This window comes from Mesoplodon mirus (assembly GCF_964341445.2).
Source record: "Mesoplodon mirus genome assembly, chromosome: 15".
NCBI lineage: Eukaryota > Metazoa > Chordata > Mammalia > Artiodactyla > Ziphiidae > Mesoplodon > Mesoplodon mirus.
Window position 1 is genome coordinate 74,611,703 of NC_138991.1, and position 16,552 is coordinate 74,628,254.

General features: G+C 41.1%; 1 protein-coding gene across 1 annotated transcript in view; it reads left to right on the forward strand.

The window, feature by feature from the left end:
- Positions 1–16,552, forward strand: part of PLCB4 (phospholipase C beta 4) — a 432,769-nt gene that overhangs the window by 278,345 nt on the left and 137,872 nt on the right. The window contains exons 5-7 of the mRNA XM_082644421.1: positions 13,915–13,995; positions 14,806–14,865; positions 15,892–16,035. Of these exons, the coding sequence (XP_082500547.1) occupies positions 13,915–13,995; positions 14,806–14,865; positions 15,892–16,035 (285 nt within the window). The remainder of the gene's footprint in view (positions 1–13,914; positions 13,996–14,805; positions 14,866–15,891; positions 16,036–16,552) is intronic.

Sequence of the window (16,552 nt, forward strand, 5' to 3'; positions counted from 1 at the left end):
TCAGCATTTAAGGATAAAAAGTACTAAGCAGGACTTTTTTAGTCTTTACATTTTGGGGGAAGGAGACCCCACACAACTAGATAAAATGTACTATATGAAAAGAATATAATATTTCCTTTCTTTGCTTTTTTTTTTACATTTCCTTTTTTAATGAAATATTTTATTTACTTTTAATTTTTATTTACCTACTTATACAAATTTTTATTGAAGTATAGTTGATTTACAATGTGATGAACTTATTTTTTTTAATTTAATTTTTATTTTCTATTGGAGTATAGTTGATTTACGATGCTGTGTTAGTTTCAGGTGTACAGCGAAGTGATTCAGTTATACATATACATATTTCCATTCTTTTTCCGATTATTTTCCCATATAGGTTATTACAGAATTTTGAATAGAGTTCCCTGTGCTATTACATTTCCTTTCAATCAATAGAAATAGACATAAAATATCCTCAGCAGGGAAACCTGTCTTTTAATACTGAATATTGATTCTGATAAATTAATAAGAAACACATGGCTTTTAAACTGCTTATTCTTTTTTTTTTTTTTTCCGTACGCGGGCCTCTCACTGTTGTGGCCTCTCCCGTTGCAGAGCACAGGCTCCGGATGCGCAGGCTCAGCGGCCATGGCTCACGGGCCCAGCCGCTCCGCGGCATATGGGATCCTCCCAGACCGGGGCACGAACCCGTATCCCCTGCATCGGCAGGCGGACTCTCAACCACTGCGCCACCAGGGAGGCCCATAAACTGCTTATTCTTAAAACCATAAATAGTAGGCAATTGCTCTGAAATCCTGCCTCATCAAAACATTTAATGAAGCGGATGGGCTGAGCCAGAATAGCTTCCCAGGAATGTAAGCCAACATACTCTTTCTACCAAAGAGTCACCCTGAGGACAGTTTTGCTGCTGCCTCCAGTGCTCTCCTACTGTGGATTGTCTTCTTCCAAGTACCTAAAAGGGCAGATGATTCTCTCAACTTTGGTGAGATGCAAAAAGGAGCCTAGTTTTTGGATGCTCAGCAGAGCCAAGTTGCCAGGATATTGTTTGCAAATAAAGGGTTTGTACTAAGTGGTATTTAGGGTGAAATCTTTGCCAGAGAACTCTTTCTTGAAGAGTTTGAAGTACACATAGTTGGTTAAGGGCATGGGTTTGGAGTTAAACAGAAATAGTTTCAACTTGGGCTATGCTGCTCAAGAGATCTGACCACGAGCCAGTCTTAAACCCACTAGGCACTAAGCCACAGCTTCCTTGTCAGGAAAATGGGGGTGATAATACCTACCTCACAGAGCCATGATGAGGAATAAGTAAGATGGATCTTTTTACAGTGTAAGTTGGAGTATACCCCTCTTCTACTTTAACCCTTCAGTGGCTTCCTACTTCATTCCAAATAATTTCCAGAGTCCTCCTTGTCCCCTTACAAATCCCTTACAAAACCCATCACTTCATTGTCCCATTGATGTTCCCTGGAGGTATTAGACACAAACCTCAGGGCTTTTGCACTTGCGGCTTCTGCTCTGACTGCTCTTCTCCATGTATCATCAGTTCTCCTGGTTTACTTCCTCACTTCTTTCCAGTTTTCCTCAAAGTCACCTCATCTAAAGAGGCCTTCATCATCATCTTATTTAAAAAACACATGTGCCCGTGCGCACACACACACACACACACACACACACCTTACCTTTTAGATTTTGTTATCTTCACATTTATCAATTCCTGATATATTATTTATTTGCTCGTTGTTCATTGTCAAAGTCACACATAGAATATAAACCAAGAGACAGATACATTGTTTCTGTTTACTGCTATGTCCCCAGCAGGGAATTCATTCATCGCCTCACAGATATTTAATAAGCATCTCTGATGATCCAGCAATTCCTTGGTTACATATCTGGGACTCAAATTGATTGTTATTTAAATGGTTCCTAATTTGTAAAGACTTTTAAGGGTCCTAAGAAACTGGAACTGGAGCTCCTTTAGGGCAACCTGGAGAAGGGTTAGAAAGGGATCCCATCTGTGGCAGCCATGGAGCTGTGCCATTTACATCTCCGTCCAAGACAAAACTGTTACTAGGAGTGCAGTCAGTGGGACGGCCTCCCCTGCAGCATCCTCACCCCTGCGACGTTCAGCTGAGGCTCCCAGCCAATGAGTGACATGGCAGAGACTGGAGCCAACCCTTTCCTGCCCCAGGTGAGGCTCCTCTGGTGGGTGGTTGTTGCTCTGGGGCTCCCATCCACCTTGCGGAGACGCTCTCAGAGCTGCCCTGCAGGCTGAGACCCTTCCTACCCGCTCATCCTTCCTCCCTCCTCTGCTTTCACAGTCATTAGTCCTGCCGTGGGGTTTGAAGGCTCTCCCTGCCTACTCCTGTTTCTTCTCCCCTTTCTCTTTCATACGCATTTCCCGTAATCAATCAATTCCCTGTAATCAATCAAGTTCATCTTGGTGTCTGTTCCTAGATGACCCAACTCATGCAACAGCCCTTCCCTCAGGTAGAAGAGTCATGTGCTAAACCTTTGGACTGCAGTTTTCTGAAGCCAAGGCTGTGCTCAGAATTCTCGAGGTTGGGAGCAGTGGTCCTCCTGTGCATGTGCCAGTGATTTCTGCACCTCTTTTAGACACAATAAAAAATGATAGAACCAGGATTGGTCCTTAGAGCCAGTGGGGACTGTATATCTTTGAAGCCTAAACATAAACTATTTCAGAAGATAAAAGTGGAAAAGGAGCGACATCTCATGCAGCTAATGTTAAGATAAAGCATTTTTACAAGCTGGACTATTTAAGTGGGCAATGCCGATATTCAAAGGGAAATTCCGTGAAAGTTATTTGAGATTCCTTTCCTTTCAGTGACTCTATTCAACACAGACTGTTATCTCCATTTGGCCCTAGTTCAAAATGTTATTTCTTTGATCAGCCTCTTCAGATGTATGTCTTCTGTGTTGCTATATGTATAATCCCTGGCTCATTGTAAGTTATTATCCTGGAACTGAATGTGTTTTTATTAGAAGTGGTTTACTGAAAAGAAGGATTTACTAGCTTATGATCCTCTTTCAAGCGCTTATGCAAAGCACATCTTCTGATGTTGTTAGAATTTTTTTGGAGGGGGAGGATGTTAAAGAAAACGTTATTCATGACACTTGTTAAAAATAAGACAGACTGTGTTCAGGAGACTACTACAATGGGGCTTTTGCAGGAGGGGAGAGAAGTTGAGCTCAACTTTGAATACAATAGGGAAAGAAAGATTTATAGCCAAGGAGCAGGTTGGGGGGCGGGTCAATGGATGGAGAATTACTAAAAGGAAACATCAGGGGTAAGGAGAGATTTGGGCTAAACCATCCTAATAGGATTCTTGCTGAAGGCAAGCCAGGGTGATCAGACATCACCTGGGAGATGGTGGAGGTTGAAGAACCAGATCAGATACCAAGGGTGATCAGATACTGAGGGTGGAGGATTCTAGCTAAATCAACTTATTAGCAGGATTCTTGCTAACACTGGGCAATGCAAAGACAGACACAGAAGTCCAAAAGTCAAGGCCTATTTGGGAAGAAGATTCAGAGGAGCCTGACTAAAGTTGGCTCAAGGAGAGAATCTTTGGGGTGAGATGTGTGTGTGGCGGTGGTGGTGACATATGTTTTTAATATTTGTTGTAAATGTTTGTTACGAAAAACATTTCTTTTCCTCCTTGGCTCTGAGTAAGCTGGTCTTCTTTCATTTTTCTCATTTTAGTTACTACAGCAACTGTTTTGACTAACATGACTGTTTTCCTTCCCAAGAAAGTTACTTTCTTGAGTGACCACCCACTCCATCGAAAGGCATGTTTTGTTGACTTTCTTCTTCTTTTTGCACTCTGAGAGGTAATTGGCGAATATCTTAGGAATAATTTCTTCAAGTGTTGTCTGACAAGAATCAGGGAGCCTGTCTCAGTGCCCTGCTACAAGACAAGAGCGCTCTCAGAGTCTAAGTGTTCATACTTGGCCTCAAAATGCCCACAACAGAGATGCTTCTGGGAGAGGGTAGGACAAAGAGAGACAGATACAGGGTTTGACATCTCAAACTGGCAGACGTTAATAGTTAAGACCCAAAGATTCAACATCTTTATCTGGAAGTAAAAGAGAAAATGGAGATTCCTAAATATTGAGGACTGTAAAGTGAGCAGACAGAAATACAGAGTTTGACTCTTTCAGGTGGATCATTTGAGCAATTCCTTCTTCTTCCCAAATTCAGATCCTAATTGAGCTGATCAGCTTCTCACAGAGCCAAGGATATGTCAGAGCCCTTGTTAACAGCAAACACCATCAGGCCCACTTTCGGTTTCTTTTTAAAAGATGACATAAAAAGTCAGGAAAGGTGCTGTGCCTTCCTCTTGCTCGTTTTCAGCAGCCTTCATCGACTCTCCCAAGCCAGGTCACTTTGAAAGGTGACAATGATGTTCTTCATTTCTGAGGTCAGAATAAAATGAAATGAATGGGTTAAATCCATCTACTTGTTATCGGAATAAGGGTTCCCTGTATTTCACGATCATTGCTGAAATCGGCTCTCTAAATGCTCATGGTTGGCTACTGAGAAGGAGAACTTTTCATTTCTGCTTCTGTGGAATTGAGAAGATAGATAGTAGGTCCAGCACCTGTAAAACATGCCTAACAATCTCTTGATTGCCCCTCAGTATCTGAGAGTGAAATCAAGGAGGTGCGAGGCAGGGGCTCCCAACCCAGGGACAGTCTCCTCTGGTCGCTACTCCCCGACATGCCCTTGAAGAAGGAAGAACTAAAACTTCGTTCTGATGGCTTGCCCTCTGTGCCTTATGTGGACTGAGGCTGCCTGGGGCATAGAGCAAAGCCTGACCTCTCTGAGCAGAAACCACACTTTAGCGAGTCTAGCTCCACAGTAATTTACAAGCTCTGGGTTATCCTCATGTGTAGACCTCCCGATCTGAATTCTGGATCAGTGGAAATAAGCGCTCACGGTACCACTGCACATCATGAAGAACCAACTGACAGAGATGCTTTCCCCACCATGATGTATTGATATAATTCTGCCACATATTATCTGTGCCCTCTTGGGTGACTTGCTAATCTCAGAGAAAATCTGTCAGGTAGGGGAGGTGGCATTTACCACATTTGTTTCTTAGATGATTCACCATAAACAATACTAGAAACATGAGTCATAGTCACTGTCACTGTGTTCTTATATTGATAATCAGTAATAATGTAATGGGTGCAAGTTATGCATCAAGCCCTGCAGTGCCCACAGGTGGCCTGTAAAATGTGTTATTTTCATGTTGCCATCCCTGCTTTTGGAGATGAAGAGACAAAGCTCAAATAAGCCTGTAAGTGTCCAGCCATGTTTGGATCAGGTCTGTTGGACCCTAAAACCAATGTAACATGCCCAGTAGTTTCAGGTGTTCATGAAATGGGCTTCATGCTTATTTACACATGTTTCTTCCACATCCCAAAGTCAGCTGTAGTGCAGAAGTAGGTGCCACTAGATAAAATGCATTAGGGATTTAAGTTGAAGACAGAAAAAAATATGGGAATGTACATCAAGTTAGGGGTAAAATTAGCAGGCAGCCACTCTATGGGCAGCAAAAATGTTCCATAAAATTGAAAGAATTTTTGATCATGGTGACCAGAGTAATGCAGGAAAGAAAAACAGTTATAGGATTCAAAGTGTCTGTCAGATTACAAGGAAAGCAATAGATTAGGAAAAATGATTTTTCTTTATACCAGGATCCAAGAAAAAATTCTGATAGCTTTCTACAACAACCCGGTAATAAATACAGTCGGTATGTACAGTTGGTGGAGTTCACAAGAGAATCCATAAAAATGATGTAACTAGAACTGAAGCATTTCCGAAGCCCTTCTGACCTGAGTGATGGTCACTGGACTTCAGTGACAAGGAGAACAGCAAAGCCTCCTTCAGATGTGATGCTGAGCAGTTCCCTGGGCACACTCCCTGACAATGTCTCTTTCTCACTTACAGGTCTCAAAGCAGGTGTGATGCAAATGCGTGCTTCAGTGTAGCCATCAATCTCAGCTGTGCCCCACCAGCTACATGACACTGGGCAAGACGCTTAATTTCCATACCTCAATGGCCCCCTCCTCTGTAAAATGGGAATAATAATAGTACCTCCCTCATGGGAAATTGGGCGGTTAATAAGTTAATGTGTACAAAGCTCAGACCATTGCCTGGTGCTTAGTTAGCATTGTTTTGGTGTTAGTGGTTTATACTGTTATTTATATTTGGTTAGACCCTTTGTGGCCTTTCTCTAACTCAGACTTCACTTGTCCCTCTTCAGCCTTAACAAAGCCCTTTCTCTTCCTCCAGTGTTGATCAAACCATGTTTACCCAAAGGAGGAGCCTCCAAGGCAGTGTTCACTCACTGACAACCCAAACACCCACTGATTTTAGGCAGAGTGGGACCTGCTCGGCAAGGTTGACAGGGTAGAACAGACCCAGGCTTTGGAATCAGAGAAACCAGCTTGAATCCCAGGTCTGTTATTTATCCACTGTAGCTTTAAAGAATTGACTCTCCTTCAAACATTTTTCCCCTTATTTCTAAACACTGCATGTCTGATAAGGTAACCACTAATCATACCTGGCTGTTTAAGTGAAAATGAAAAGTTCAGTGCCCCTGTCACACTAGCTACATTTCAAGGGCTTCATAGCCCCACGTAGCCTTCATGGCCTCCACGTTGGGCTGTGTTCATCTGGCACGTTTGCATCATCACAGAAAATCTATTGAACAGTGTTGGATAGTAGCCCTGAATTACACAGTAGTTTTCTCCTAACTATTACCAGTTATTCGGCATTGACCTCGTCCCAGGCACTTGGGCTTTCTCAACTTTGAGAGCCATGTGAAGTTGGTAGCAGTTTTCTCAAGTTACAGGTGAGAAAAGTGAAGCTTGGAGAGATGAAATGGCACCAGTGCAAGATTCTCTGGCAGATGCCTGGTGAGGAGGCTGACAGTCAAACCCAGGAAGGATAAGCTACAAGGTCTGGGCCACAGTGCACCTCCTAGAGGCTCACTTTCTCAGAAATCAGGAGTCTCATGATGGAATGTGGAAGTCCTCACTCATTTCACTCCTTCTATATTGTAAGCCACCCATCCCATCACAAGCACAAAAGAGGCCCAGAACAGCTAATGTTTAATTGAAACAATGTGAAGTTAACATGTTTATTAACCAGCCCCAAATCACTGTCTCTTCCCGGTAGTGAGACTTGACTCTTCCCTATTTGATGATGCAGACCCCACAGTAGAAAGATATAGTCATTCACAGTTAACTTAAGTAGTAATGGTGGGTGAGAGAGCAGGAGAGGGAAAGGTAAGAAATAACCACAAATTACAGTTAAAATAAAATCAACCACCTGTTATCACCTGTTATCTAGAAACCCCACCCAAATACTTTCCTCCCCTTTAGAGTATTTGGCCTGCTGAGATCTCTACCACTCCTTATGCAAAGAAATGGTATGAAATGTCGTTTAGCCAAATCACTTCTAAAATTGAAATAAAGGAAAAATATTTTTAATCTAAATCATTTTGAAAGTAACTTGAATCTTTGAAAGATAAACTGTGATATTGAATAATGTTGAAATAGCATGTGTTAGGGGAAAAATACACTAAACATAATGCTGAGACCGAGCTTTTAAATATACTCTATCCTTGATGAAATAGGGGCAGCATCTCTGGAAGCCCCGAGGGGCAAAAACCCCTCAGAACAGGGATCCTTGAGGCAGGAACAGCTTCTAACTGTAGCGATTCCAGCAAAAGTGATGCTTCTTGCTTCTTCCAAACAGAATGCCCCCCAATTACCAGCTTTTCCGCTTTCACAGGAGTTCCTGTTCCTTTCACACTGTCTCTCCCAATGGCCAAAGGAAAGAACTGGTTTGGGCTGGATGTGTTAACTCGTCCTTGAACTCTAAAGCGTGACTAATGAGTTTTAACTAGGTCCTATGAGAATTGAAATTCTGAGCCCCCTGGAAGAAGTTCCATTATGGTTTGCATCCTTACCAGAGGATCCCACTACCATCTGTTAATTGCAAACAAACAGATTTGTGAAGGAGCAAGGGCCCAGCTTCCTTTGACATCTCCCCTGCCACACTCAAGTCTGGAGGAAGATTTTCCTGACAAGGGAACTAGGGATATTATTGCCTCAGTGTGGTCACGAGGCCACAGTCCAAGTTCTGGTCAGTAGGTACCTGTGTGAAATTTAAAACTGCTATTAGGGGAAAAGAATAGAGAACGTGTGGGAGCTGCAGAGAAATCTAAATAGGTTGGGTTTCAGTTCCTTTCAGCTGATTGTCACATACACCTCAGGTCTGTTCTCTGATTTTCATGGGTAGTTTGAATCCACTTGGTCTGAGAGTTTTCCGGTCACAGTCGACAAGTTTATTGTGGTCTTTGTTGGAAACCTTGTCATTAGCATCTATCACGGCTCCTTAGAGGTCTCACTGGAGAATTTCTGATCTGGCAGTTGATTCTCCTAACATCTGATGTTTTTTTATCTATGAACTATATGGACACCTGGTAAATGATATTTTTCCCCTTTTGCTTTTGTTGCTAGGGAGCCCAGTGCCAAATAGGCACCAATTCTTATTGTGTAGGACCTTTTAACGAGTATTTCTAAAAGCTCTTTTACTCTGTCCTTATTTTTCAAATTTGCCATATTTTTCTTCTCCTTCCTTAGAGTTCCCATCCCATTTTGCAAAGGATCTCTTTGCAGGGGCATTTGAACAGTGCTCCTGGTCCAACATGGATTCCTAGGAGGTACCCCAAAGCCACACTCAACCTCTAAGATGAGCTTGTATGACTTAGAAAAAGGTGCTGCTTCCTCTCGGCAGACAGCCTCAGGGTGGTGCCCTGGTATTTGTATGGCTGTCTGTGGCAGCCCTCCAGGGACTGACCCTGATGGGCTCTGTGCCTGGTGCAGCCCCCTCAACTTGAGTAACTTCTTGTTTATGTTTTATATATTGGCCTACTGTGATATACTTCATTTGAAAAAAATTATTTTCTTATTTTTTTAAGTCCATGAATTTAGTTTCAGTGTGCCTTTGGTGTGCCAGGTGCTTGGAACACAAATGTGAACAAGAAAGTTTCAAGGACTCTGCCCTCACAGAGGTTATATTCAGATGTGGGAGCCAGGCAATAAATCAATAAATAGTGAAATAATTGCAGACTGTGTTTTGTTGCAAGCAAGGAAATAATCAGGATACTGTAATAGAAAATAAAAATAGAAAATAAAATATTAGGGAGGTAAGGGAAAACCCCTCTGAAGAGGGGATAATTAAGACAAGACCTGTAGGATGAAGAGGAGCTAAGGACAGTAGGAAGAGACTTCTGGGCAGGAGGAACAGCAAGTGCAAAGACCCTGAGGCTAGAAGAATTTAAGAAGTTCAAGGAAAAGAGTCTTGATGGTTGTAATGAACAAGAGGGAACACAAAGGCAGAAAGTGGTGTGAGATCAGGTCTCTAGGACCCAGATTATGCAGGACCTTTTAGGCCATGCTAGGAGTTTGGATTTTATCCTAAATATTATGGGGATCTATTAAATGACTTTAGTGAACTGATTAAAAGTTTAGAGAGTCAATATGGCTGCTGTGGAAAGAAAGAGTAGAAGTGGGAAGATCAGTCCATGGGAGAGATGGTGATGCTTTGGACCAAGGTGGTAGTAGTGGAGATGAAGCAAAATGGATATATATGAAAAATGCTATGAAAATGAAATCAGGACTAGAAAGTCAAGGATGACTCTTAGGGGAATTCCCTGATGGTCCAGTAGTTAAGACTCTGTGTTCTCACTGCCGAGGACCCAGGCTCAATCCCTGGTCAGGGAACTAAGTTCCTGCCAGCTGAGCAGTGTGGCCAAAAAGAAAAAAAGAAGGATGACTCTCAGTTTCAGTAAATGGATAGATACTAGTGACATTTATTGAGCCCAGAAAGTCTTGTGATAGTGAGGCTTAGAGAGATAAGGGTGAGGAGTAAAGACTTCAGCTATGGATGTGTTAGTTTTGAGACATCTGTGTGGAGATGTCAGGTAGAGAGTTAGATGTCTGAATTGGGAACTCAGAGAAGACTGCTGTTATAAACTTGGGAGTCATCAAGAAATAGATGGTATTAAAGCCCTGGGGTTAAAGGAGGTCTAGGAACATAGTGGAAATGAGAATTCCCAGAGCCAATTCCTGTGGAACATGTAGAAGCTGGGTGTAGAAGGAAAAGAACTTAAAGGAACAGAACACAGTCAGAATATCAAGATTCCAGAGTTTCCAAAAGAAGGGAATAGTCAGCCTCTCAGAGATCAAATCAAAGGAGAAAAGAAATGCGTGCACTGCATTTGGCAGCATGAACATAAGTCGTGGTGGACCTGGCAGAGAAATGTTAGCAAGTGATAGAAACAGAGGGCAGATGGAATTGGTCAGAGACGGTAGGGAAAGGAGATAGTAGAGACAGTGGCTAGAGAAAGACTCTTCAAGATATTATGCCCTGAAAGGGGATGAGAGAGTAAATGAAGGAGGAAGTGTTGACGGCTAGGACATATTTGTGTGCTGATCAGAATGATCTAATAGAGAAAAAATTTGAGTATTGGGTGGTAATAAACAGAAGACTGAAATCCTTGTGTAGGTGAAAGAGGATGGAACCTGGAAGAAGATTGAATCTGGAGCAGAAGTGGGGGGATTGACCTTTGATAGGAGAAAGCGTGCTTTATTAGGAGGAAAGATGGAGAAAGTTCTCATCTGAAGAGTTTCCTTTAATCAGTGAAGCCCAGTAATTGGCTGGGAGTAAAGGGGTATGAGAAGAAGCAATGAGATAGTCCTTTCAAAGAGTGGGGAACCTTTTTTTTTTTTTTTTTAAATGTTGGGGGTAAGAGTTTATTAATTAATTAATTTATTTTTGCTGGGTTGGGTCTTCGTTTCTGTGCAAGGGCTTTCTCTAGTTGTGGTGAGCAGGGGCCACTCTTCATCACAGTGCGCAGGCCTCTCACTATCGTGGACTCTCTTGTTGCGGAGCACAGACTCCAGACGCACAGGCTCAGTAGTTGCAGCTCACGGGCCTAGTCGCTCCATGGCATGTGGGATCCTCCCAGACCAGGGCTCAAACCCGTGTCCCCTGCATTAGCAGGCAGACTCCCAACCACTGCGCCACCAGGGAAGCCCCTTTTAAGAAAGAATTACAAGGTTGAAAGTCATGTTGACTATCCTTTTGAAGTTGATAATCTTGAATTTAAACCAAAGCCAGACAATCCAATTTTGTGGTTTTCTTTCATCAAGTTCAGCAATAAAAAAATGGACAGGGTGGACTTAGTTTTTGGCCAAGAAAACAGAAAATGAGACATAGGAGTTGAGGGTGTCTGTGAGGGAGTGATTGTAATATTGGACCATGGAAATAAGCTAGACAAGGATGGAAGTAAAAGGAGGACAAGTCTGGTGGTTAGTGAGAGATTGGCAGGGTTAATGAAGAGGAAGTTGCAAGAAGTCAAATTAATACAGGAGAGTGAGGACTGTAGAGCTAGGGGCTAAAAAGCATCAGATGGAAGGGTCCAAGAGTGGGATGTTTAGGAATCCAAATTTCCAGGTGGCGATGGTAAGGTCTGAGAGTACTAAGTAATTGTGAGAGGAAGAAAGAAAAAACTCCTTGCAGTTAAGAAGGCCAAGGAACTGAAAGTTCCACCTCAAAATAAGCTGGAAAATCATTCTTATTTGTCATGTATATTTCCTGGATCATCTCAAATCCTTATTTGGAATTGGATAGGGTGCACATAAGTAAATAATAATGATGGTAGCTGATTCATTGTGGATCTACTCTGTAAACACCACTTTAGGTCATACTTCTGAACACTAAAATTCTTTATTACTGTTAGGATATTACTTGGGAAGTATTCTAAAATATGTTCATTCTCATAGTTTAATTAATTGATTATTCTCATTTCTCAGTCAGTAATGATATAAGACATTTTGGTTCAAGTTCAATACCTTTTTGTATGACGTACAACACCTTTCTTATCTAGCCTTATTTACGTGTCTAGTCTCATCCCCTACCATCCCGTTAAGATGTTCTAACCACACCGGCTCCTCATAAGTCCCCACTGGCAGGTAAAGCCTACATGCCTGCCATGCTGCTTCACCTGGATCACTTCTGCTCATCCTCTAAGACCCATCTGAAATGTCAACTTCTGGGTCAAGCCTTTTCTAAAAAGTTGAACCATCTAAAAGTGTATTTTTGTGGGTCAAAGACATCACATATTGGCAATTTCACGTTGATCATAATTTGCTACCAAAAATATAAACCTGAACTACACGTGAGGGATGGTAGCTACCACTTACTGAACTGTAACTATGTGATTCACATTCATGGTAAAAAGGTACTTTAAATTTATCATCTCATTTCATTCCCTAAAAGGTGGGTGTAAATACTTCCTTTTATTAGATAAGGATTCTGAGACTTAAAAAGGGTCTTTGCAAGAGAAGGTAAATAATAAGTGGCAGAACCGGGGTTTGATTCCAAAAGCAAAGGTCACATTATGCTCCTTCCTTCGTCTTACTCATCTCTGTGACTACAGTGCTAAACACGAACCTGGTACAGAGTTGAAATAACTATGATAATTCTTCACCTGTCCAAAAACTACCCAAATAAATTTAAAAGTTGGCTTTGTTCAGGGCCCCTGGTGCTCTAAATTCTGACACGTTAAGGTGGCCAAGTCTCTTGACATTGGAGTTACCTTGATGAATGTTGCTGCTTCCTTGGAATTTGGAAAGATGTGTTTTGGTGGGTGAAACTGAGAGCCTGGACTACAGTTAAAATCTTAATCCAGTAATTGCTCTTTGTTTGAAGTCACACCCTGCTCCTGTTTGCCAGGCAGGTTCTCTATAGCAGGGTTGTAATTATCTAGGAGGACAAGTTCTTTAGATCACTAGAAGATGAGTGGATTTGTTGACACATGGGTGCCAAGTCTTGATGTAATGCAAACAGAGGGCAGAACGTATCTTGATTCATTCCCTGAATGCCCTTTTGCTTCCATTGACATAGAACTTTCCTGGCATTCTTAAGAAAAATGCTACTTTCTTGCTAAAATAAAGACCAGGAATCCTTTGGCAAATACAACTTAGCTGCTCTGGGGCCCCTGAATTTAGCTAACATCCATCTTGATTCGAATTTTGATTCTGTAGTTTTCAACAGAGTTCCTCATGTCCACAGCAGTGGTTCTCAGACTTTAGTGAGCATTAGAATTACCTGGAGGGCTTTTTGGAACACAGATTTCTGGTTCCCACCCCAGAGACTCTGATTCAGTCTGTCTGGCCTGGAGCCCTAGATTCTGCCAATTCAGTCAGTCTCCCAGGTGAGGTTGAAACTGCTGGCCCCAGGACTACACTTTGAGTAGCTTAAAATCTTGCTTAAGTCCTGGTTTATGGGACACCAAGTGAGGTTGAATATAAAAGCAAAAAGCTCAGGAATTATCTGCGTAAACCTCTGAATGCTGAATTGTATAGACAATAATAATAATAATAATAATAAAATAAATCAGTGACTTAAAAAAAATTATCTCCTGATTTCTGACATTTTGTTAGAGACCAACAACAATTCCTCTTGCGTGGAGGGATACCAGGTGGCTGGAACTTGGGAGTCTTTCTTCTTTCCAGGAGCTCTTTTCCAAGATCTTAGAGCAAATTTCTCCTCTGTGACCTTCAGAACATTAGTGTGTTTTGTTCTTAAAACTACCCTAAACGAAGATGCTGTATAAAATTGATCAGTCTTTTAATGCAAAAATGAATGCAAGAAATTTTCAAAATGAAAACATTACATAATATAATAAGAAATGTGGTCATTAGATTCAAGATACATTTTTCTTTTGTTTAGAGACTAAAAGATATTTGCATTTTTATTAGATTCAAAATGGTGCGAGTCATGCAGATCAACACATTTCTTTTTCACAGGAATCCTTTGTGTTTGAACCCAACTGCCTCTTCAAAGTGGATGAATTTGGCTTCTTTCTGACCTGGAGAAGTGAAGGCAAGGTATGTCTCAGAAAGAGCAAGCTGTTCCTTCTTGCTCTCAGGGTGAAGGCATTTCATTTTTCAACAAATGATGGAGTGCCTCTTGAGGGCATGGACCCTACGCTTATTCATTCATTCAAGACTTTTAAAAACATGTACTAGGAGTTGGGGATACATTGATGATCAAGGATGTGATCCTCATAGATTCCAGCCTAGGATCAAAGTCACACATCCAAAAAAAAAAAGAAAAAAGTTACAAGTCATTGAGAATTGTGAAAGAGAAGTTCAGGTTGTTACACGAGCTTAAACAGGCAAGTCTGATTTAAGTCTTGGGAGTTAGAAAGGCTTCCCAGAAGAGAGATGTTCAAGCTGAAGTCTCAGGGGGGCATTTAAGGGCATTTTTACACCCCAGGCCTTAACACACAGCACAATGACACATTTCATGAACCTTTGGGTAAAATTTACAAAAAGTAGAATCAGAGTTATATAAAAGCTAGCATAGTCCCACTTACTATTTCATGTACACACATATATTTAATAATATACATACAGTATTAATGTTATTACATGTATAAAAGTAACATTTTATAAACATTTTATAAATAATTATTCAAAGTTGCATTCATACATATATTTGAAATGGAATGTCTGGGGCCTTGACTTTCTGACTGCTGGAAATTATTATTATTATTATTATTATTTGTTTTTAATCCCGCTTCTGCCTTACTCTAGTGAGCATTGCCTTCATCATCACAAACATTTGTCACCTTGTCTGTGCCATAGGTCTGGCAGAATTTAGGCTCACTGCTATGCTAAATGCTCTCTTTGCAGGAAGGACAAGTTCTAGAATGTTCTCTCATCAACAGTGTTCGACTGGGAGCCACACCAAAGGTACCTGTGATTGGTGTTTGCTGGTCTACTAAACACAGAATGTTGTTTAGCCCGTTACTGCCCCCCAATAATCAGCTGGGAATGAAGAACCGACACAGTTTAGAAATCTCATCATTAGCTCACCTTGAAGGCTCAGTTTGCCTCTGAGAGAAAAAAGAAGGAAAGAGCGCATAAATCAGCCTTCTTCACAGTGATTGATTTGTTTGAATAAGAAGCTGTTTTCATAGTGGTGCTAGGAATTTAAAAGATGTTTTTTCCTAGAATATTTTAGCACAGTATTTATCCCCTTTTCCATAACAGCCCTGCAAGTTTTTAAATGTGCAAAACGAAATTATGTTCCTCACTTTGTTTTTTATTCTTTAGTGACCCTCTTTTATGTTAGTTACAATCTCTGTGTAACCATGTTGGCATTTCCCCGTGAGTTCTTGTGGAGGACAAAACCACTGTTTGTTTTTTTTTTTTTTTTTTTTTTTGCTAATTAGGGTAAACTTACACAGTTTTCATTCCAGATGAGGATGCCAGGGCTCCTAGAGGTGCACACACTCACTCTTTGTGTCCAGACGGTTTGAAAGACTTAATCTCATTTTTGAGTAACTTGTAGTTGCTGGTTGTGGCAATGCCCTGCATATTTGCCTGAATCCTCAGTGACTGTTCTCTGTGAGAGATCCCTTTGACCTTTGTGGATGCAAGTAGGTCCCAGTCAGAGCCTTTCTGTCCTGTTGCCATCGTCTGGGTCCTCAGATAACTACAACCAGAAATCAAAAGAAAGACCCTCCCTCCCAGTCTTCTAAACCGATAATTTTATAATACTTTTCTTACCAAATGAGTTTCAGTCATGTGTAGTGTTAAAGATTTTACCTCCAGGAGTTTTAGAATAATGCCAGATATCTGGGCATTTTTAGATATAAAAAAAAATAAATTTTTGCCCTAATGTATGTTTTTTACATCAAACATAGTTTATTTTTACCATCTTTCTGCCATGCTCTGTGATCTAATGTATTTTTTCCTATTTGTCTACCTCAATAGGATCCCAAAATTTTGGCTGCTCTTGAAGCTATTGGAAAATCAGAAAATGACCTAGAAGGGCGGGTAGTTTGTGTCTGCAGTGGTACAGATCTGGTGAACATCAGTTTCACATACATGGTGGCTGAAAATTCAGAAGTAACTAAGGTATCCTCTGTGAAACAGCCTCCTTCCCTTCCCCCCCATATGTACATATGTGGTGCACATAATTTTTCATGTATAATTGTAATATATATTTTAAATTGTAAAATAATTTAATTTAAATTTAAAAAAATGATTCCATTGCCTTGTTGGAATGTTGGTCTAGAAAATTCAGCAAGCACAATACCCTTTTAGCATGTCCCTCATGTATGCCAAGAGCCCGAACACCTATTGTGTTATGTTGTAGGAGCCTCTCACACTGGAATGTACACAGGAATCACCTGGGATTTTGTAAAAATGCAGATTCTGATTCAGTAGGTCTGAGGTGAGGACAAATTCACCCTTTCTAACAAGCTCCCAGTTGATGCTTATGTTGCTGCTCTGAGAACCACACATTGAGTAGTAGCACTGCCCAGTAGAAAAATAATGCAAGCCACAGATGTAGTTTAAATCTTTCTAGTAGCCACAGGTTGAATTAATTTCAGTATTTTAGATTCCACATATAAGCGATATCATATGATAT